Source organism: Syngnathus typhle, linkage group LG2 (genome assembly GCF_033458585.1).
Source record: "Syngnathus typhle isolate RoL2023-S1 ecotype Sweden linkage group LG2, RoL_Styp_1.0, whole genome shotgun sequence".
Lineage (NCBI taxonomy): Eukaryota > Metazoa > Chordata > Actinopteri > Syngnathiformes > Syngnathidae > Syngnathus > Syngnathus typhle.
The window spans coordinates 7,108,091-7,131,424 of record NC_083739.1 but is presented as its reverse complement, the minus strand read 5'-3'; the positions used below and the strand labels follow the sequence as shown (position 1 = coordinate 7,131,424).

Genomic DNA, 23,334 nt, shown 5'->3' with positions numbered 1-23,334 from the left:
GCCAGGGACCAACCGCTCGCCCTTTGGCAGATGGGGATGTAGCTCAGTGGTAGAGCGCATGCTTAGCATGCATGAGGTCCTGGGATCGTTCCCCAGCATCTCCATTTTTCGGTAGCTCAACCTGATTAGATGTTTGGATTTTGGTATCGCATAGAACCACCATCGCTGCCAGGGACCAACCGCTCGCCCTTTGGCAGATGGGGATGTAGCTCAGTGGTAGAGCGCATGCTTCGCATGCATGAGGTCCTGGGATCAATTCCCAGCATCTCCATCTTTTGGTAGCATGGTCGGTTAGGGGTAGGGGGTAGGGGTTAGGGGTGCAGGTTAGGGTTAGAGGGTTAGGGTCTCCATGTTTTGGTAGCTCAATCTGAATTGAGTTACCCGTGCATGCCAACTGACTTCCACATGCATCGCAAACGAGAACGACTTTCACTTCCGTACTAGACCCACCTATCTCATGGTGTCCGCAGAACAATCAATTATCAATTTGCAGATGGGGATGTAGCTCAGTGGTGGAGCGCATGCTTAGCATGCATGAGGTCCTGGGATCGTTCCCCAGCATCTCCATTTTTTGGTAGCTCAATCTCACTAGATGTTCGGATTTTGGTATCGCATAGGACCACCATCGCGCCCAGGGACCAACCCCTTTCCCTTTGGCAAATGGGGATGTAGCTCAGTGGTAGAGCGCATGCTTAGCATGCATGAGGTCCTGGGATCGTTCCCCAGCATCTCCATTTTTGGTAGCTCAACCTGACTAGATGTTCGCATTTTGTTATCGCATAGGACCACCATCGCGGCCAGGGACCAACCGCTCGGCCTTTGGCAGATGGGGATGTAGCTCAGTGGTAGAGCGCATGCTTCGCATGCATGAGGTCCATGCGATCTACCACTGAGCAACATCGCCATCCGCCAATGGGCCAGTGGACCATTGGACTAACGCCGGCCATCATGGTGGTTCTATGCGATCCCCAACTCAAAATCGGACTATCCAGATTGAGCTAGCAAAACATGGAGATGCTGGGGAACAATCCCAGGACCTCATGCATGCTAAGCATGCGCTCTACCACTGAGCTACATCCCCATATGTCCTTGTGTAACCTAACGATCGAGGCCAGTACCTCATGCATGCAAAACACTGAGCTAGATGCCCATCCGCAAATGGGTCAGTGGTTCTTCCCCAGCCGCCATGGTGGTTCTATGCAATGCCTAACGCAAATAACGTCAATCAATCAACAAATGGTTACCTGCATGTTCTCCAAACAGACTCAAGACAATCTTACTATCACATCAGTCACACTAATAAAAACAAATTACAATTTATTTAGTTTTGCCTGATTTTTATTTAATGAGTGTCAAGGATACATTCACCATAAAGAAGGAAGTAAAGCTTTGAACCAATAGGATTTGAGATTAATTGAACTCATATTCTATCACTCTTTTTTGCAATCTAAAAACAAATTGAGTGTTGGTTTTGCAGTTAACTCTTCACACAGTAAGTCACACAAGTCATATGGTTTATGGCTGACGACATCCTTGGCTTTCTAAAGGATAGCTATATGTCTTTTGACATTTGCTTTTCAACGTATTTATATGGCTCTGTGTAGTTTAGCATTATTATCACTCCAAGTAATTTTTGATCCTACACTCTTTCCCTTTTGACGGAATTACCACGATTTTGACCTTTACGAACAGGTGGTGCAAAACCTCTACATACAGTAATTGGTTGAAGGTCACACTTATGTTCAGTTATATAATTGGGAGGCATGAAGGATTGGAGGAGTGAACAATGCAGCTGCAGCTCTGGTGGCACTAGTGTACTAGATACAATAATAAACCAGTAGAACCTCTTAATCTGGACAAGTATCACTTGTGGTATGACAGCTCCTACAAGCAGTGCGGGAAAGTAGCACTGCTACGTAAGTGCAGTTCAGTTTTGACTTTTAACATGAATTACTGTTTTTAAATACGTATATAGGTACACATTTCATTCAACCGTTATTGAAGTTTTTGTCCACAGTCAAGTCGGTGTTAATGTTAAAGCTTCTAACAAACAAGTTTTGCTGTTACTCATTACAGAGTAAAAATGGCAGGTTTGGAAATCCAAACCATAGTGCAGCACAATGTTATCATTTCTGGTCTGAAGTGACTTGGGGAACATGTTTGTTCCATTCTTTTTCTTTTTCAACTGGTTCAGGTTTACAGCACCGGGCCTTTAAGAGGGGACATGTTTTATTTAAACCTTTTACGTCACACTGCACAACGGTAGGTCTCTAAGTCCCCTTTCTCTTTTAAAAGTCCAGATATCTCCCCTAAAAATAAGATGCACAAGCTTTTTACATCGTTCCTCTGGTGCCTGTTGTAGAGTCACTGTGCTAGCCAAGAAATTTGTTCTGTGTCAGTAGTCATGCATGATTCAATTAAAGTGGCCTACCTGAAGGAAAACAATGAAAACAAAAGAAGAAAACCATGCAAAATACATCAACCAAAGGTGTTAAGAGGAAGCTCGAGTTCTTGTTTGATTATAATGCACGGGCTCTATCTAGGTGTACTTAATAAATTGACACCTGGAAATAGAAGCTACGTGCGATTGCACTGCCGTGTGATAAATGTTCCCATCACAAAGTGCTCTTATCTCAACCTTACCTGCCACCAGAGCTGTCGTATTCAATCAAGTAACTTCCACAAAGAATTGATTTATTTATCTTCAAGCTGCGAAAGAATATCCCCACTAAAGGGTTAGCGCTTAGTGTGAACGTATTCTGAGCGCTGATAAGACAATTTACCCCATAGTATCACAAGCACATTTATTTAGTCGGGACAGGTTTTATGTTTGGTTTTCAAGGGATAATTTTGTTTACCTGGAGCAATTTATCAAAGTGTTTCTCCAACTTCTCATTCCCAGTCTTCATCACATTTCTTTTTTTGACAACTCTAACATTGAGGGGCTTTCTGGGAGTCGATTTTTCAAACAAGCAAAATGTTCTCTTCAGTCATCTTGGTCGTTAAAAGCTCAGCAAGTATCCATTCATTTATTTTGATTTTTTCTCTATCACCATGGTTTTTGAGTTGTTAAAACGTTTTTTTGTTTGTCACACTGGGTGTTCAAATAATAGCTTGACTGAAAAACAGTGTGTTGACTCTTTTGGGGAGAAGCTTGTGTGTCTTCAGTGATTCCTAAATGCTGGCTCACGACCCAAATGTTGTACTGTAGTATTAATGCACTTTCTCAAGGGACTATGACTGGAAAAACACACCAAAATTGATCAAGCTTGAATTTTGAAAGGATGGAATGCCTGCCAGTGCTACTTCAAAACCAGGGGTCACCAATTATGTTCCTTGGATTCCTGCATGTTTTGTACATCTTCCTGTTGCAACACAACTGATTTAGTATATGATCAGGATCGTTGTTCAGCTTCTGCAGACCTTGCTGATTATTTGATCACATCAAATCAATAACATTTCATATAATACATACTTCATTTTGAATTACGTGATTTTCTGGGCTATTTTCTGCCAGTGCAAGGCATACTGTTGATCAGAAATAACAACTAAAAAATGTAAATACAAAAACCTATACACCTTCCATTTAGTTTGACCACATAGTTAATTGAAAGCTAATTGTCCAATTAACAGTGTTTTAGATGATAAAAAGCAAAATACTTCTTGAAAAACACCCCAAAACAACACAATTGACAGTTAACAACACCATGGCAATATTCTGTACATATATACAGTATATGTAAACATATTTTCAATATAAACAATAATAAAGGGGAACAGTGTAAAGACAAAACTCTCCATGTTGGATCTAATGCCTTTCCTAATTTACATATAATTCATAGAATTGATTAATATCAAATGTGCCCATCTGAATGCATCAGTCAGACAAATTAGGCCCTTCTGCTTTATTGGCAATCATCATTTCAAAACCCCAATGCATTATCCACTTGGTTTATAATAAGCAACAGCAACCATCCTCATGCTTAATGACTTTGCTCTTCAAAACAAAATGAATTAATGATGAGTGTAAAAATTCTGACACCATACAGCATTCTTTCTATTCTTTTTGTGTGCAATCCATTCTTTTTTGCCATTTTTGTCTATTGTGGAGTTTGCATAGTAGCCCAATGAACCACACCAAATTGCTCGTAGGATTGAGTGTGGGCGAGAATGTTTGTTCCTCTATATGTGCCCTACGATTGGCTAACAACCAGTTCAGGGTGTACCCTGCCTACTGCCCGAAGTCAGTTGGAATAGGCTCCAACATGCCCGTGCCCCCCTGAGGAGAAATGGTTCAGATAATGTATGCATGAATGTTCAGCTCTTCAGTTTATCAGCTCTCCTAGTGAATGCAGCCTGCACAGACACTCGCTTTCCTTTTAGGCTAATAATTTCAGTGGAACCCATTTTTTTCCTTTTTTGTTTTATTGAGGTGAGGTTTAATCAGAGGATTTTTTGTTGTTTTTTTCCTCGATACCACCTCGGTTTATAACTGTTCGGCTCTTCCAACTTTTCTGATAAGCAGTGCGAACCAACTCTTTTACAAAACAAATCAAAGTTTTGTTTTACCAACTGTCAGCAATAAAATGCTGAATGGGAATCAGTGCACTACATCCATGCCACGGCAATATTAGAAAAATTCAGGGACAGAACCTCCAGTCCATTTCCTCAGGATATTTACTGAACTGACAGCAGGAGAAAGAGAAGACCCCGAAATAGATTTGATATTTATCAAATGCAGTTTGAACGGGCAAATAAAATGGAGGTTAAAAGTCTAGCTGCAGGTTTTAAAATTTGCTTTACTGCTGCAGTATCTAATGATCTAATACGGAGATAAGAATAGATGAATAGATTAAGGGCCCAAGGCCACTGGTATTAGTGATGATGGGAAGATGAGAAATGGTTCAATTTCTTTTATTTTAATGAAGAAAATACGCCTCTAAAAATATATGACCCCCCAAAAGAAAAAGAGCAGTACAGTTGTCATGGCAAAGACATATAACGTGGACTTGACGCACATGCGTGTTATTGCCAATAGTGGCTGATAGCCTTACACCCTCAATGCACAAGAACAGGTATGGCTGAGTAACAATTTGTCAGACATTCACAACCGAGCTGTAGGCTTGGGTGTCAGGAGGTGCCATAGAAAAAACGGTCACCAACACATGCCGGAGACACCAGCCTAAACTAAATCCAATTATGGAAATGCCTGTTGTCAACTTCCCACCGTTTCCTCTTTAATGTTGGGCTACCAAATGGAGACTCATCAAGTATGGCCAACACATTCCAGCAAATAGGGGCGGTATGTGCAGTCTCTTCAATTATACTGTATGACATAGTAAGACAATTCTTGTAAGTCACATTTCTGGTAGATTCATTATCCAATTTGACATGATGGGATGTTGTGCATAAAGCCCACACAAGCCACTTCAGCTTCCTTGCAAGAAGCAGCAATGAGAATGGAATGTGATAGGAATGCATGTATTTTACCGTACGTGATGAAACCCAGTATACTGAACGGCTTAGGCTAGTCAAACACGTTAAAGTAGCGCAGGGGTGACCAACTCGCGAGCCGCATGCGGTTCCTTTACGTTCATATCAACATTTTCGCTTGAGTTCAATATGGTATGTGGTAGTTCATGTGTGCTCATGTGTATGATGTGGCTCCTTGCGGTAACACAATAAAAAATGGCGCTCATAGTCTCTGACTGGTTGACCACCCCAGCAATAGCGGAATTCAAAACTGATTAGTCCAACTAAGAGATTAGACTGTGAGAATGCTTCATATTGTTCTCATACTTATTGATAAAAAGGCAAATGAAACATTCTGTAGGTTGTGCAATAGGGTATAAGTGTTGAACCCCTTGGTGAGGGGGAAATTTAGTGGGGGACAAGCCATGTTCAACTCATGGCTGGGATGTGAGACTCCAGCTATGAGAAATTCACCACTCCTACGCCTCACTGACTTCAATCAGGTGGAAAAAAATGCCTAAAACAACAAATGTCCCAATTTCCATTTAACTCCATATGCATAATTCATGTGACCTATGATTGTGCGTGCAACTTGGCTTTCAACAACAAGTGGTCTGAAGGGCATATGTGCCTTGAAGGTTAAAAGTCTGACTAACATGCTAGGAGCACATACAGTACAGTCGCCTTCACTGCCTTTCAGTGGTTAGCCTTACATAGCCTTTCAAGGTTTGCCTGCCCCATGCTTTTCTTCGGGTACTCTGACTTCCTCGAATCTTCCAAAATCACACAAATTAGATTCAGACCTAAATAAGAATAAAATTGGAAAGTGTACAATATTTTCCATAAGAAGAAACAACAAAGCCAGAGACAAAGGGCAAACTTGTTGAAATAATCCAAAAGAAATGAAAAATTGATTTGCTTGTGGCAATATGAAATAAGATCGCTCTTTGATTGGAAAAAAAAAAAATCCACCCAGACCAGGACACAGAACACTACAAAAACATGTGCACAGCTTAGTCTTGGTGCCATATTTCAGTTTTTCCTTGAAAATGTTCAAAACATCCCAAAAAAAAGTCAAACTTGCAACACTGGTTGTCTTTTAGGCTAATAAATAGATAATTTAGTTCAGCAGTCAGGTGAAGGTAGTCACAAGCTTTTTTGCTTGAAAAATTACTTCTTTGGAGATTCATCACCTGCTTGCTTGCACTACAATGCGGATACAATGTGATTTATGTCGCACTCCCGTGGAAACAAGAGCAGAAACAGTGGAAAGAGGAGAAAGCTGAATAGCGATCTGATTGGGATATAAATACAGTCTGCGGGGTGTCTGGCTCAGACAGATTAGCTGCAGTGCAGAGACTACGCAGAAAACCAGCGTTTGTTTGTGGCACACGCCGGTGACAAATACACAAAGAGACAGAGAAAGGCAGTGTGCATTTAGAAACAAATTCATCCGGTGTGGCTTCAGAAATCGGGTACGAGGCCTAAATATTTCATTTGTCTCCAAAAAAGAGGCTATAAAGTTTCTAAACAGCCTGCTATGTTGACAGAATGCCACTTATATCTATATCTATATATAATCAGAGTAATTAAGAAGAAAAAACAGAATGTCATTCATTAACAAGGGAGGCGATTTTCCAGTTGGAGTGATATTTTTTCACATGCACATATCATATAATTATTTTTGTTTCCTCTTTCCTCATGTCAGTAATATATATACGACTGAGAAACAAAGCCGACCAGATGGGCAAAGTCACAATGTTGGCAATCAACAGGAAGGATGGGGTGATGCTGTGTGGTTGCCTTTTTTGGGGAAGCAGCCAATCAATCATTTTGAAGGTAGCAGTCGAATAGAATCTATCCAGCCATTCATCAGTGGAAGGACAACAGTGAAAAGAAGCACAATGCCGGAAAATATACACTAGACGGAGGAAGGCAAGATATAAGGAGTAGTATTGGGATTGAGCCCAATAATAAAATAAATGATTCATATGAACTGCCTTTTTTTTCTTTTTACATACCTGTAGTGTGAAAATTGAATGTTAAAACTTGCATTTTGCCTACACAAACGTTTTCGTACATTCCATAATTGTATCTATTGCAGTCTCACTCATCTTCATTTCCATTTGCTTACTTTCGTCGCCGCAGTCAGTCAGGTTGAGCTCTTACACATTTGGAATATGTAAATGAGTCTTTGCTCCAGTTTTGACAAGGATCACATTTTGTACTTTGGAATCAGCGTTTCACACAAGCTTTCTCAGTAACCACAAGAACATAAAAAACTTTCAGGCTGAGCCCAAAAGTCAACTGCAACTTAAACACTGGAACATTGTGAAATTACAATTTTGAAGGGTTGTAAATAAAAAAAATGGGATGTATGCATTTATTTATCTATTTCAAAATGACTCCACCAAAACATTTTAACTTTCAGCAACATTTGGCATACTAGTGTATAACATTCAAAAAAATAACGGGAGAGATCAACCCTGTTTGAGAATAATAAGAAGCATGGCAAACTACATCGATCGATGTAGTGTCCAAATCCTTACAAGTATTTCCGTTCCTGTTAAACTGTGTCCAAATCCTTGCAAGTATTTCAGTTTCCACTAAACTTATCAGCTATCTAAGAGCAGATTGCCTCTGTCAGTTTTGGTTATGAAGTGAAATGTTTTTTTCCCCCCACAAAGACACTTCACAATAATAGTTGACCAAAACGTTATTTATTCATACAAGCAATGTACCACACACTAGAAAAACATACTTGTCCAGCTAAAAGACATAAGATTTTCTCTGGGAGTACTGATCCATGATCAGCTTGGGCCCCCCAACAATGTGAGCGATATAACTGTAGCTTAAAGTTAGAGGTTGAAGTGAGAATACATTTCTTGTAATATTTGCAATGTCGTCTAAGTTTTTAAATATGTGCGAGGGGGTTGCTAATGCTGACCAAAGCTCAGTACTCAGATTTCAAACCATCTTTGTAAATGCTGATAAAGATAAAAATAGTCATTTTGTTTTATTAGATTATCTAGATGGCCTAACACTTATAAAGTGTAGTAGAAATACCAGCAGTGCGTAGCTTGGGGTAGGGGGGGGGGGGGTTGTGGTCAAAAGTCAGGACAAAAAGTCAACACCTCTGAATTGGACACAAACTTGTTCAGAGGCCTGATCAATACGTAGTAAATTCACAAACTGGAACTCACTAGCAGCCTACTTAGTATATTCCATTTTTATGAAAAAGGAAACAGACACATACAGTAACTCATTTCTCTCATCACACACACACACACGTACGCACACACGCACACGCACACGCACATACACACACACACACACACATACTGAGTGAAGCTGGTGTGTGTGTGTTCTACAAAGCCAAAACACAACATTAAAGTTAAGACTGGCTTTCATGTGTGTCCATACTGTATGTATGTCTCCACACGTGTTATCCATTATACATTGTGGTGACTGTTTGAACGACTCCATCCCCAACAATTCAGCCTCATCCATTTTTCAGCACTTCTCTCTCTTTCTTGGCCTACATATCTAGGTATTTTACGGCACCTCAGTTGTTGCTGGATGGGCACGGGAGGCATCTTAGGGTCCCGCAAATGGCAGGCCATTAGAAATTCCCTTTATTTTTCATTAGGGGACAAACAATTTGACCAAGTGGAACTGAATGGGTGGACCTCACTACTACGACTACTACCACTGCACTACTACAAAACATACATCCCTTTGTAGTTTTGCAGCTTTTGTGCATTCCTTTAATGTAAACTGCATTGTTTGATAGGTGTCTTTGGGAAAAATACCAATAATTCTAGGAACATTTTGTTATTATTGAGCACTACTATATTTGTAAAGTACCTCAAAATGCATGATGAACGTCCTACCATTTCCTGTAGTCAGAACCACAGAGAAAATGGCATGCGGCGGCGTGATGTATGAGCGAATAAAAACAGCAATGCTGCGGTGACCTTGTGCACCCTTACTAGAGAAGGCACTATGGGTGCTCTGCCACCTGGTGGGTCAAAATACTGCATTGCCACCCAGATGTCTGTGGTCTAATTAGTCCATTCCTGCTCATGTCCCTCCTTACCCTCGATTCTGAAAAAAACTATCCCCAATTCCAGAGGCAGCATGACAAATACAGATGCTCCAATGCTCTATGTCAGGAGTGTGACTAGAGGTAGAGGTAGCTGACCCAGTAAACAATGTTGAAGAGCAAGAAAGAAGTCGGGAAGAATACCCGAGAGTAGGAATCCAGTTCACTAATGTTGACGTGTATGCGCCCTTTCTTCCAGCCGCCTTCTTTACATTCTTCATAGCAGCAGAAAAAACTCTTGCAGTCTTTCCCATCCAGGCACTGGTCCAGGCAGTCATCGTCATAGTCCTGCCAGAAGAGAGCATTGCCCGTGGGCATCATGTGTCGACGAGGGAGTCGACCCGTGCTGAAGGATGAATATGTCTGTAGAAGGAGAGAAAAATGTGGAGATTTTTTTCAAGAATCTAACGATTGCGTTGCCACTGTGCATGGCAAATTGCGAAAGCAGTAGCGCGCATGGACGCATATACCCACACCTACTGTATGCATGGGACTCAGTACACATTTGCCAATTTCATGCTGGTCTCCTGATATATACAGTAAAGCAGTAATAAATACAGTGCTTTTTCGAAATACGAGCTTCAAATAGACTGATTACGTGCTTTAACCTGTGAGGATAAACTGAAATATGTTTGGTGTATGGTGGAACCGTGGAAGTGACTCCTCTCTTAAATGGCAGGAGTGCGAGATTTGATGTAGTACTGCCAGCATTGGTACAAAAATTGAAGGGGTGGGTCAGACGCTATAAATTGGTCTGGACCAAGAAGGAAATCTCTTCAAAACATGATCCACTAGAAAACCTGTAAGCAAAGCTGAAGACAAGCAGATAAGGACATGGATTACTGAAATGTCCTGCGGTCTGATGAGAGCCAGGTAAACTCATTTGGTTCTGATGGTGTCTAGTGTGTGTGTGTGTGATGGCTGCCAAGTAAGCAATACAGACAAGTGTTTGTTGCTTTTCAATCAAATATGATGTTGAGAGTGTCATGATCGTGCTGGCGGCACTGGGGCCGTACAGTTCATTGGGGGGAACATGAATGCCAGCAGGTACTGTGACACATGAAAGGAGAGCAAGGCAGTATTCCAACATAGTAACATCACCAAACACACCTCTCAAATACAAACATACAAAAATACTACTATGTAACTGAGTGTGAGATTCAAAAAAATAGTTTATTCAGTTAACTTTATCGAGTAACAGGTGGCCGGCTCCACTCATTACATTACACAGTACCCACCTCGTCATCTCTACATCTCTATTAATCTACTAATCAACCTGCAATCAGCACTGAGAAAAAGTTCCACGGAAGGAAGTACGTATATTATCCCTGCCAAGCAACAATTGGGCACTGGGTTCGATATTAATCTGACCGGTAATCTATTTTCGCAAGAGATATTTACCGTATTGGAGCATTAATACCATTTTCACTAAAGCAAGCAACACAATAAACTTTAGCATACAATATATCTTCACACTGTTACACTATAATACAGCATTTCACAAGCAACATTGATCAATATCAAAACTTTGAATATAATACATTGCACTCAACATAGATGCTTATACAGATGCAGCAGACCTTCTTTCTTTGGTCCTGCCTGTCTGTCTGTGTAACTGGTCCAGTCAAAAATATAAAAATATAATTTCCAGCTTCAACAAGGCAGCTACCAACAATGTTGGTGACCCAAGCTTCATTATGTGCACTTTTTCCCTTGAAATGTTGTGCCTTAAAAATGAATTTTTAATCATGTCTGACATCGTCCTCCTGAAAGTCAGTCTCAGGTGCAAGGTTTAAGCCCACCCAATCAGAGGGATAAACATAGCTGAACCAATCAGACGATAGAAAAAAAATTATGTCTCTCTGAGGATTCGAATATGAAAGAGCAGAGTGTGGAATTGAAAATCTGATTGGTTTAAAGAAAAGGAAACCAATTTCATCTGTGTGCGTGTTTTGTGTGTGCGTGCGTGAGCGTGTGTGTGTGCATGTGTGTGTGCGTGTGGTGGGGAGTGGGAGGAAGACTCAACGCCGGCAAATAATATTTGCATTTTCAACGCATAGCAAAGCTAGAATTTGCTCCATCGAAAGGAAGCTGATCAGCCAACAGACGCTTGAAATGAAGACAGAAGAAATAAATAACTCAATTCAATAAATGATTAGACTTTGTTCAATATTGGAAGCTCCACCGTAACCTGACATGATCCTGCATGTGCTTTATGGATTTGCAATGACATGACTGCCTCCACATTCTTTTCTGTCCAGACTATACTCCCAGCATTCACACAATAATTATCTGTGTTTCATTATTTTTGCATGGACAATCACAAACCAATAATTAATGTGTCCGATCTCCTGCCTACACTAGACCAATATATGGACTGTCCTACCCGCCTGGCACGCACCCCAGAGAAGTGTGATGGCAACATACCAGACGCCTATAAATCCACCTGCAAGCCTGCTCTGGGGAAATCTGACAATATTGTCATCCACCTACTTCCATGCGACAGGGCCATGCTGAGATGGGAAGAGACAGTGACCAAGGACAGAGTGACCTGGACCGAAGACCGAAGGGAGGAACCACGATGCGAGTTGCAAACTATTGACTGGCTGTTTCTGAACTCATGTGACACCCCTCATGAAATAATTGACACCCTAACATCCTATTTATTGTTGAATGAAAGTAAAATCACATAAACAAAAACAGTTACAATATTCCCTAATAACAATTTATGGATGTTGAGTGACATGAAGTAATGCATCCGTCAGGAAAATTGTGTTTTTAAAAATGTCAATGCTGAGTTTGTTAGGGAAAAAAAAAGATGTGAATTATGATCAAATCAGAGGAGAGCAAAAAAAATGATTAAAGGATAAAGTTTAGTATCAATATTTTTCAGGAAATGCCAAGAAAGCTTGTAAAGGTTTAAATGTGACGATGGGCAGGGAATCCAAGACAAAGCGCACCCCCCTTCTCCATTCCCTGCCGTTGAGTTAAATGTCTTCTTTAGTGGATATTGTGAGCGTGATGATGTGTGCAAGTCCATTCCTGAGTATGTTCCTATCAGACTCGACGAACCTTAGAACCATTAAGCTCAACTCTTCACCTTGGCCCGATGACCTGAAAGGGAGAGTATTGAAAGAAAATGTTCATGAACTCAAAGGTATTGTCTCAAAGTTATTTCAGTACTTTAAGAATTCCAGGTATCTGGAAAAAGTCAATTATTCACTTCTTCTTCCAAAAAAGCCTGGACCAACTGAAGTAAAAGATTGGAGACCCATTGCAATTACATCCATTCTGGGGAGATGCTTTGTGAGAGTCATCAGTAGACGAATTACAGCATCTGTTACTAACTGCTTAGATCATCTCTAGTTTCCCTATAAAAGTCAGAGGGGAACTGATGATGCTACTGTCACTCTGTTCAACACCTTGACTAAGCATCTTCAGGGCTGTTTATTGATTTTACATCTGCTTTCAACAGCATGCAGATTCACACTCTGCTGCCGTTGCTGCGACTCATTGAAATAGGGCTATATGGAGGTCTGAGACATATTGCCATAAATTTAATTTCTGACCGCTGTCAACAGGTACTTGTTACTGACTCTCTCGTTGGTGCTCCACATGGTTACATTTCTCCTTGTACACTAATTAATTCCTGTCTCAATTATTTGGAAGTCACACAAACAATTAAAGGAGCCCTGACATGAGCTTTGCAGCAATAATAATAACGGCAAACACATTCTTTCACATGGCGTGATGAAATGGCCCCGCCCCGTAACGCAACAACCAAAACGCACACACAGAGGCAGTACAGCAGAGAGCTACAGGTTTCTCAAATATGCTGCTCAAACTCAACTTTGTGTTACTTGCTCAGTCGAAAACAAAAGTCGTTATTAGCCGTGAGCTTCAACACCCCCGACCAAATGGCAACAGCAGCTTGACAAGTAGACGTGTGCTGCTGCCACTGAATCAATGGTGACAGGTGCAGCAGCCTTGAGAACTCCCACGCATTGAGCTTCCAGCGCTCTTTGGGTGACGGCAAGAAAGGTTCTCAAGTGGCACACTTTTGCTCATAACGACATTCACCTTTGAAGACATGGTGAGCTCGGTAGCATGGTGCACTTTATATATGTACAAAGAGACAGCCTCAGTCAGCACTCAATAGAGTTTCTGAGTGGCGATGTTTCACACCAATGTGTTTTTTGTGACTAAATGAATCACAGTCACATCTGGAATGTTTGATCAAATGAACATGAATACATAATAAAGCACTTGACCCCTTTTGATCTGACAGATGGGTCCAATTCCTCAGCGCAAGCTCCACTAGTGAAGTCAGAACTCCTTGGAGCATCGTTGGTCTTCATTAAATGGCTCACACTATATTTCCAAAGCGGATTTGTTGTTTTGAATACATTATGAACCTAAAGACGAACCGTGGCATTTGACCGGAATGAAGACGTAAGTGGCTTACCAGTTTTTGCATTTTTGCTGGAGGTCTGCGCGGACCAGAGCAGTAGTTCAGCATGGCGTACTCGATCATGGCAGCAAAGACGAACAGGAAGCAGACAGTGACAAACAGGTCCATTGCCGTCACATAGGAGACTCGAGGGAGGGAATTGCGGGCCACTGTGCTCAATGTGGTCATGGTCAGCACCGTGGTGATGCCTGAAAAGGTCAACGCATGGGTGAGGGATGCTAACACCAAAGCTTTGTGACTTCAGGTTGTGATCACAGTAGTTGTACAATTAATTACACTTTTGAAGGATATTAACCCCCAATCCCCAATATTTGGACTAGTTTCCAAATCATACAACGGTTAAGGCATTCAAAGACATGAGAACACAAAAATTCAGAGCACTTATTAACTGTGATCAAACAACGTCATTGTGCTGCTGCTGTCAGCCCTGAGGAGATTATTTGCAAGGTTTCTCAAGTTAAATACATTAGTGCACTTTTAAAGTTTTCACTTTAGTAGAAATTTACAATAATCCTGTCATCACATCGGTATTGCTGGCATGGAAGGAAAGCTTTGAAGTGTTTTCATGAAAATGTTTGAATGAATCCTGCGTCAAAACATGCCGTTATTAGAAAGATTGCTAAAAAGGGCTCCGTGAGACCTTAAGTAAAATAAAATCTGTCAATGAATGGTGCAAACAGAAAGATGGGAAAATGGCAGTGTTGCACATAGTCATACATGCACATGTGGGCCAAATCACCGTCTCTGGCTTTTCATTCTCATCTTTTCTCTTCTTTCCTCAGCCTTTTTCATTCTCATCTCCCTCTCTACATGCCTTTCATGGTGCTGTTTTCACCCAGCGTTTCCATAGAGACGAGTTGCTCCCTTCTATTTTGAGCTACCGACTGGTCGAGTGATCGTCTTCGATTTTCTCCCCTCGCTCATTACATTTAAGGTAAATGAAGAACTCTTCCTCAAATCTAAGTGCATGTTTGGCACAATGTTGCTTCTGGCCATCAAATTAATTCCACTAATCTTATTTTCACAGGTTCATTCACTCTTTGGAACTTTTCTCTCAGTGATGCCATGGCAACAAAGGTGATACCTTGTCTACCGACTACCGAAAAGAACCTGTGGTGTGACAAAATAGGCAACGGAGTGACGGAACACACACACACATCACTCCGGAAGTATTGGAACAGTGAGGCAAATTCCTTTTTTTTTTTTTTCTGCAGACTAAAAATATTTAACCGTTTGACACCTTGAGGTGAATATGAGACAAGAGAATTTTTCAGCTGTTATTTCCAAGTACTTATAAACGAATCTGATACAGTTTTTAAATCATCAGTTGTAGCAAAACACCAAGATAGCAAAAGTATTAACGGATCGATCTAAGAGAAATGGTAGTAGCTTTAATTTACAGTGAATCACTGCATATTCAAGGTTTAGCATTCTCAAATCAATTTTTTTAAAAAGCAATTATACATTATTGACTTAAGGAATCTCATATTGCCATTACTGTTGTACTCGGGCCAAATCAATGAATTATTTTGGCACCCATTTGTCGCATCTTGGTGCCAGGGAGCTATGTTGAATGGAGTGGAGGAATTTCATTTATACGTATATAAAGGTAGTTGCCACAATCCTATGGCAAGTATAGGCAACTCAAAGCCTTTTTGGAATAGATGTCGATTGCACTGGTTACAAAAGCTTTGCTTGCAACCTTTGCTAGTGAGTTTTATATTGTTACGTATCTCCCAACTTGATTGGTTGCATTTTTCTTTAAAATGGTAGACTTAAGACTTCTGTGTTCATTTTGGTGCTGTCATCGCCAATGAAGAATGAGTTTAAGTGAAAAATAGGTCAGGTCAAACACAATCTTCAAATCATGTCATCAGATATAAAAAACACTGATGTCATGATCGCAACAGTTTGACTCTGGAACTGATTTATTTCCTCTGTTTTTTCACATTTCAAACATAGAGGAAATCACCGCTCAATTCACTTCAATTTCACTCCATTTTTGTGTTCTACATAGAAACTCTTCTCAAAAATACAGACAATTTCACACATATAAAATGCTGCTCCTCATTGCTGGCCTCGTTTTCGCTAATGGTGTTTATAACATGCAACTGGCCAGTTTTGCCAAGCGTAGTTTAATCTGAATAAAGGTGATTTAAAGCCACATCTGCTATGCATTCAGTCTGGCATTATTTCCACTGACCCTGCCATGATCATTCACTTCTTTAAGGCAGTTTACTGGGCTATACATTATTGTGTTGACTCTAGAAAAGTAGGTTGTTTTTTTTTGCTCTTAAACACGTGATCACCTGTGTTTGAAAAAAAACAAAAAAAACCTTCCAGTCCAGTTTGAAGGGCCGATACCGCCAAATTTTATCTCTGCCATCTCTTCCCTAGAGAAGCGCTGTCAGCTTCTTTTTAACATGTTGCCTCTGAAAAACGTTTGTGTGAATGATGGCTCTTCTTGGGAAACCTTAGATAGATTATCTGATGAAGGCTATGCCGAAACTTGATCTTGTGTCAGATTTAATTTTATCGACCAATGCTTTTTTTTTTTAATGTTGAGCCTTTTTTCCTCTACATTTGCACCGTATCATCTGAACTGTATCAGTTTCTTCTGGTGGGTTCGTCACCATGGGGGTGTACCGATATTATTTACGTTTTCAATGAGAGCATCCAGTACATCGAGAATCAGCAGGAGAACAATCCCGCTCACATTGCAGTGCTCAGCCACTCAAAATGCTTGCTTAATGGCTGCAAGGTCGCTGGGCATCACCATGGAGGTGGCAATTTTTTTTTCCCCAGGGGGACCAGGCTGTCGGCACAATTGTCAGTCACAGTTCCCGTGCCCAGCTGAGAGCAATGTGTGTGTAGCCTACATTGTGTGTGGCTGCGTGATTTTAAACTCACAAATGTATTTGTAGCACGTACACTGGCAAATTAAATTAAGGACAACAGAGACTCAATTGGAGCACGGCTTATTTACATAGTGAATATAACACTGTTGTTTCAGACCAAATAACAATAGCTTGAAAAACTGCCTCCTGCTCATTGCCAACCCAGATCATGTCAAATCTATCTAAATTAGACAGGATAAACCAGAAAGGATATCAAAGATAAGAGACATATTTTAAAATATACAATACATATTGCATGGCACCTTAAACATCAATGTGTTTATGTCTCACAGGAGCGAAACTATTTAGTTGTAGTTGTCACGATAGCATGTTTATCGATTTGTCTTGGACTATTTCATTTAACTCTCCAGTTCCTTAATTTCCTCATTCTTTACTAGAGTCACGAGCTGTGTGATTTCCCATCATAGGCCCTATACCTCTAAACTCCATCTGAGCTGCACAGATTGAGCTCTAACAAGAATCAACCCCAGCTCGCCTCTCCTACTTCCAGCCTGCTGCTCCCCAAATGTCCTGCCTGGATGAGGAGTGGCTGAGTGACAGGTCTTTGCAAATGCCACCTGGCAGCACTACCATTTTAAGCGCTGCTGCTCAGGATGGGATTCTGTAGCATTGCCTTCCTCATTTGAGTGTTGGCCTCCTCCTTCTTACTGACACTTTGGGTCCCACTTTGTTTGGCATCCTTGTTTTATGTCTGTCTTTTCTTCCTCTTATCTCCCCTCTTCTTGCCCTCTGGCCTCGAGATCAGCTCTCAGACATCACTTGAAAATGGAGGCGGTGAACCAGAGAAGGCAGGCTAAATGACTTTGTGTCGCTGACTTGAATGGGGGTGTTTATCAGGGGTGGGACACTCGCTTCCTGGTGCTGCCTGTTTGTTGTGTTCGTTGGAAGTGATCACAAGCCTTTCTCAGAAAGTGGCCGTGTATCACAACGCCGCCTATACGCTGGGAGCATTTGCTGCCTTTCATTGCGCCTGAAAGACGGGCTGACTGAAGCTATTATGTCCCCGCATACACAGGCAGTACATTTGCAGCACAAAATGTCCGCCACACATAAGGTGTTTAAAGTGGACATGGTGAGTAAATAAAAATGTCCACGAATAAAGGAAACACAGTTAGGTCTGACGTTCTAAAAACTTGTTTTTTTCATTTTTTTTCATTTTGTAAATGGTAAATTATAAAATATTTTTGAAAATAACTTATATAAATATTGTGCTTTTCTACTCAAAGCGCTTCACTTCATTTTTTTCCATTGACAACAAACCATCAGGAGAAACCAGGGGTTTAGGGTTTTGTTCAAAGACACATACATGGACATGGGCACAATGGCTGTGAATCAATCCATCAACATCTGAGTTGGTAAACAACAAGTCTACCACTGAAACATGGCGTCCTCACAAAAAGAATGTTTGCTTACAGACAGGTCAAAAGTTCATTTAGAAATACCCGTGTGTCGGGGGCCTGAGAGCCAGGCACACAAAGTCAAAGTCTGCTTTATTGTCATTTTCTACCATATGCCAAGACACAAAGAAATCAAAATTACGTTCCCACTATCCCACGGTGACAATAACATTTTGACGTTTATAGCGCAAGTGATTTGCCATCTTGCCTAACGTTATGGGCGGTAGTAGCTCAGCAAAACATAAAACGTTTTGTATTATGACACTACAGTTTGAGGTGAAAAGAAAAAAACAATCATAACAGGGATGCCTCATGGAATGCGCTAACAGCAGAAAGTGACGTGATTTTTTTTCCTTTTAATCTCGACAGACCTAAATCCAGTCTTTATTGCCGTAGGGAAGTTCTAACAGAATTTCTGTGACAGCGCTTGATTAGGGGCACTGGGAACTCAGTGGACTAAAGATTTTTTGCCAAATAATTACTCTGGTTACAATAAATTTACGCTTACTGGTATGATTACTGCACATGCCATCAATCTAATTGATTAAATGAAATGGAAAATGTGCCACAGTAAATCTAATTATGATAACTGAAGCATGTGGCGTCAAGATTACTTGATTCAGTTTGACATTTTTTGGTGTATTTGGAGTGCAATGACTAACGATTTTTCGTTCTTGACTTTTGCATTTTATATGCTCATATATCTGTTAATCCCTCCTCACCAATATTGATTTATTGAAGGAATACAGTATTTATAATATACACAGATTCACAGTATAATGGTCTGGATTTGTAATTGTAGTGTTCATCTTTTTTCAGTGACTTGCTAGAATACAACTTGTGTTATCCCTTTGGTATTTGTGAACATATTGTGGATATGAACAAACATGCAGGCATAATGAAGTCACTTACCACAATAAGACTTCCAGGCAGAACTCATCATCCAAAAGACAGCAACAAACAAAGTGTCAACATGCAGGACACTTAATCATGCAAGTAAAATAAATTATTAATGCTTGTCGAAAAGCAAGTGTCACTGATGGGTAGCAAGTTTTAAAAACAAAAAAGGTTATTCATAATGCCCAGTTGCACCACATGTGCAGCTTACCCAAGGCTGTCCTCGCCGGCGTGGCGTCACTCTTGATCCAGAAGGAGACCCAGGACAAGACCACAGTCAGGATACACGGGATGTAAGTCTGAATGGTGAAGTAGCCCATCCTTCTGCTGAGGTCAAAGTATACTGTCATCAACACATAGTCTCCTGTTGGAAGGAAATTAGAAGACATTTGTCACTTGAAAATGATGTCTGTAGTTGTGATCAACCACATCATGACAATGTATACTAGATGATTAAAGTGACAGTATCAATGGGACATTTTTTTGCCGTTTTTTTTTTCTGATAGCTCCACCCCTCTTCGTCATGGTAATGAAAAGTCGTAGTTCTGATTGATGTTGCAGTACAGATGGAGCGGGGGGCTCATTTGCACAAGATAGGACTGTCTGCTACAAACAGTTTAATTTGGAGTTCTACCAGCATGTACAAAAACAAGCACAGTCATTGTTTACATAAAAGAGTCGAAAAGTTGGTGAACTAAACAGGCGCACCCAAGATTGCCTCCACCAAACATTTCTGCAGTTGATTTTGATTGATTTAGCTGGCGCAATGTGATTTATCAAAGGGCTGATTTTGAGTCCTTAAATAGTTCCTCTGAATGGGACCAACTATACAAATACGTAGGCGTAGGCATGATGAGAGGCGTCGGGGGTCTTCTCCAACATAAAGTATTACGACATAGTATGTTCAGCAATGCCATTTTAAAACTTCTGAATGATCTAAAAGCTAATTTGGAGCTAGTCACAGGAAGGAATCATGCCACGTGTCCCATGACAACATTTCTTTTATAATTTACTTTTCCTTGTGTCTGGATCACTTCAAGTCCACTGTGACAATTGTCTGCTGCGAGCCTTGCCTTGAGCAGTATTTTGGGTGTGCTGCCCCAAGTTCTAAAAGTAATGCAATGATAGTTGGGGACTTGGGATGAGTTACTACCTGGTAAACACCACCCCTAAACTGCCTTTATTTTTATCTGTCAGTTGATGAAAGCTTAAGCGACCTTGAAGTTTTAAACCGCCTGAAGTATTCCGGAATGAAAGAGTTATGTCTCAAGGTAATATGAAACAACTAAGATTACTTTTCTAACTATGAATTTTGTTTCATCCTAATGCACAAGACCATTTATTTGTCATCCAAACTGAAACGTCCTCAAGCTTGGTCAACATGTTGGAATAAAAGGGCAGTGATTCTCGCCACTCTTCTCACTAAACACAATGAAGTGGGAGAAGGAAAAAAAAGAGCAAGATGTGAATTGGAACAGACGAAAAAATTAAAAAGAAACACAATAATTGGCAACCGTGTGTTAAGTAACATATGTGTTACTGTAAAAGGTGCACGTTTTCAATTAACTGTCTCCAGTTTGAAGCTTTGAGAAAGGATCAAAAAAAAAAAAATAATAATCACATTCTTATCTGAGGTAGTGATGTCATGAATGTGTCGTGATGTTTTTGGTGTCTTCATGAATCAATGTGTCCATACCAGACTCCATAAACTGAGGGAAATTTGCATTTTCAAGCTGGAAATATAGTAATTATTGTGAGATTGTGTTAGCTGAAAACAACAAGGTCTGTTGTCAACACTAAGTTAAAAAAACATGGATTGCAGTACATTGTGCATTTAAGCTTAAAAGAGAAAGTCCCACCAGAGTCTGGGACTGCAGGAGGTCTCCAGATTTCTTATATTTATGAACAATGTACTTCATAAATGCTGCAGCTTTACTACATTAATAGTTAATTGTGACAAGTAAAGAAAGTTGGCCTGTATTAGATATTTTATTCAAAAATACATTTATGTGAGGTGAAGTCTAAGGCTACGTTCACACCACATGTCTTAATGCCTAATTTGTCATTTTTGGGTGTGATCAGATTTTGTGTGTGTGTGTGTGTGTAAGTGTTCACATTCCATGTTAAATGCAACTTCAGTTTTTCTGATGTGTGAACATATGCACCCCCAATGCACAGAAGAAAAAGACGTCACTCGCAACGTAGTGTTTGTGGAAGAACTAAATGTGGTCCATTGAGCAGGCGCCACAGGCGTAGGCGCCACAGGCGTATCTCTCAGATATTTCATAGCCCCAGAGGAGCAATTGGTGAATTAGTGAGGTGTAAATAGTTTTTGGGGGAATGAGGGGAGGATTTTTGATCCATTTCATGCATTGCTGTGCCAAATAAAAAAAAAAGTCTATCTCACTGAGTTACTGCTATGAATACAATTGTCTACTTAATGCTTTGTGTTCAAGCCGGAAGTTACTTAATACAAATTTTCAGATCCACGGCCTATCAAAAGTCAATCTTCCTTCCTTTCGCTCTGTTGAGCCGTTCAGATTGTCAAAAAAAATCTGACTGGTCACATTAGGGCAAAATAATCTGAATTGAGCTGCAGTGTGCATGTAGTCTAAATCTTTTTTGTTTTGTCTTTTAAACAAACGTACCCCTTAGCGTGTATTAAACGCCGTTCTCCCTTCACTTATAAACCCGCCAAGTACTGCATTCGCGAAAGGTGAAGCACGAAGTGGCGAGGGATCACTACATCTCCATAGGACAATGAGTGAGTGTGTTGTAAAAATACAGCGAGAACCCAAGCAGCCATAAGGATGACAGCGCTCATCTGTCATCATTTAGTTACCCCCACCAATGAGCTCATGTGTACATTGGGGCTGAGTTGCCTCATGTGTACATTGGGGCTGAGTTGCATGTTTGTGTGCAAACTGTAGTTTTCCCCAAGAATATTTACTATTACATTTTGTTTTTCAAAATGAAAAAGAGAAGGATTGTTTATTTCTTTTCCGTAGGAAAAAAATCTAAGAAGCTGTGAGTTCTATCGTGATGTGATTTAACGTTAACCTTTAAAGGGGCCATTCAACATGTCCTGACACTTATACAGTGCTCCTGTCAAATTACACAGGCTCTAATTGTGATATGTTGCACTTATATACAATGGTTTTACTCTTTTATCCCACGGAATCAGAATCAGGCATTTGGATTAAATATTACTCCGCTTTATGCTCTTACTTGTTCATTTACTGATTTTTCAGTTGATACTGGTGACAAAAGAGAACATTTATAAAAGAAGCTCTTGTAAAGTGAAAGTAGGATCAGTGTGGTTCATCAGCAAGCTAAAAAGGGGTTTACAATAACCTTGTCATGTTGTGGACCCGATACCCCTCATTTATAGTGCTCAGCATAATCCGCTTTAAAAAACCACCATTACAAATTAATTGGGCCTACGTGAAGCTAGTCGAGGGTGTAATTAGTAGCACCTATTGGAGTGACAACATTACAACTGCCGCCCCCAAACAACAAGCAGGAACAGCATCATCACCATGTGAAAAGAACTGAATAATTTAACTTTACGGTTCATCTCTATTATTGTTGATGATTAATATCCCTTTTTCCCCTTCAGGCTTGAAGCCACAACACCAGTCTCCTTCACATAGGGCAACTGCCATGAAGCCATAGGTGAGGTTCAGATGTATGAAATGGGGTCAGCACGCTTTTGCTTCTTTTGTACCTGCAGTCGTGGTCAGTACATCAGTGGTGTTTCTGAGCCCCATGAAGTCAAACTGGTAGAGTCTCCAGTATTTCTTGTCCGATGTCTCCACTGAGTTTCTTCGCCACTTGTATATAATTTCATCTCGTGGGTAGCCATCTAGAAACAAGACATATGCTCTTTTAGATTGCTGGAAGGAGGAGACCGGAGAGAGACAGAGAGAGGGAGAGAGAGAGAGAGAGAGAGAGAGTCGGTGGCCTAGATAGCCTTGAATGTTCTAATATTATAATGTTCGACCAGCCAGGACACCACTTGTGTTCATGCTAGAGCTGATGTTAACGTTAGTGTGATCATATGACATGCGTCTA

At 40.5% G+C, this 23,334-nt stretch overlaps 1 protein-coding gene and 5 non-coding genes across 7 annotated transcripts in view; 4 read left to right on the top strand and 2 right to left on the bottom strand.

Moving 5' to 3' along the window:
• Window positions 1-32: 32 nt before the first annotated feature.
• On the top strand, window positions 33-104 carry trnaa-agc (transfer RNA alanine (anticodon AGC)). Its single transcript has one exon. It is a non-coding gene; the product is annotated as a tRNA-Ala (tRNA).
• Window positions 105-199: 95 nt separating this feature from the next.
• trnaa-cgc (transfer RNA alanine (anticodon CGC)) lies at window positions 200-271 on the top strand. The gene has a single exon. It is a non-coding gene; the product is annotated as a tRNA-Ala (tRNA).
• Window positions 272-495: 224 nt separating this feature from the next.
• On the top strand, window positions 496-567 carry trnaa-agc (transfer RNA alanine (anticodon AGC)). The gene has a single exon. It is a non-coding gene; the product is annotated as a tRNA-Ala (tRNA).
• A 95-nt stretch (window positions 568-662) lies between these two features.
• On the top strand, window positions 663-734 carry trnaa-agc (transfer RNA alanine (anticodon AGC)). Its single transcript has one exon. It is a non-coding gene; the product is annotated as a tRNA-Ala (tRNA).
• A 275-nt stretch (window positions 735-1,009) lies between these two features.
• trnaa-agc (transfer RNA alanine (anticodon AGC)) lies at window positions 1,010-1,081 on the bottom strand. Its single transcript has one exon. It is a non-coding gene; the product is annotated as a tRNA-Ala (tRNA).
• Window positions 1,082-8,176: 7,095 nt separating this feature from the next.
• Window positions 8,177-23,334, bottom strand: part of LOC133150204 (gamma-aminobutyric acid receptor subunit gamma-3-like) — a 48,777-nt gene continuing 33,619 nt past the window's right edge. For both annotated transcript variants that reach the window (XM_061272586.1, XM_061272587.1), the window contains exons 7-10: window positions 22,988-23,125; window positions 19,472-19,624; window positions 14,043-14,236; window positions 8,177-9,940 (exon numbers count right to left, since the gene is read on the bottom strand). In XM_061272586.1, coding sequence (XP_061128570.1) covers window positions 9,656-9,940; window positions 14,043-14,236; window positions 19,472-19,624; window positions 22,988-23,125 — 770 coding nt within the window. In that variant the 3' untranslated portion in view covers window positions 8,177-9,655. The remainder of the gene's footprint in view (window positions 9,941-14,042; window positions 14,237-19,471; window positions 19,625-22,987; window positions 23,126-23,334) is intronic.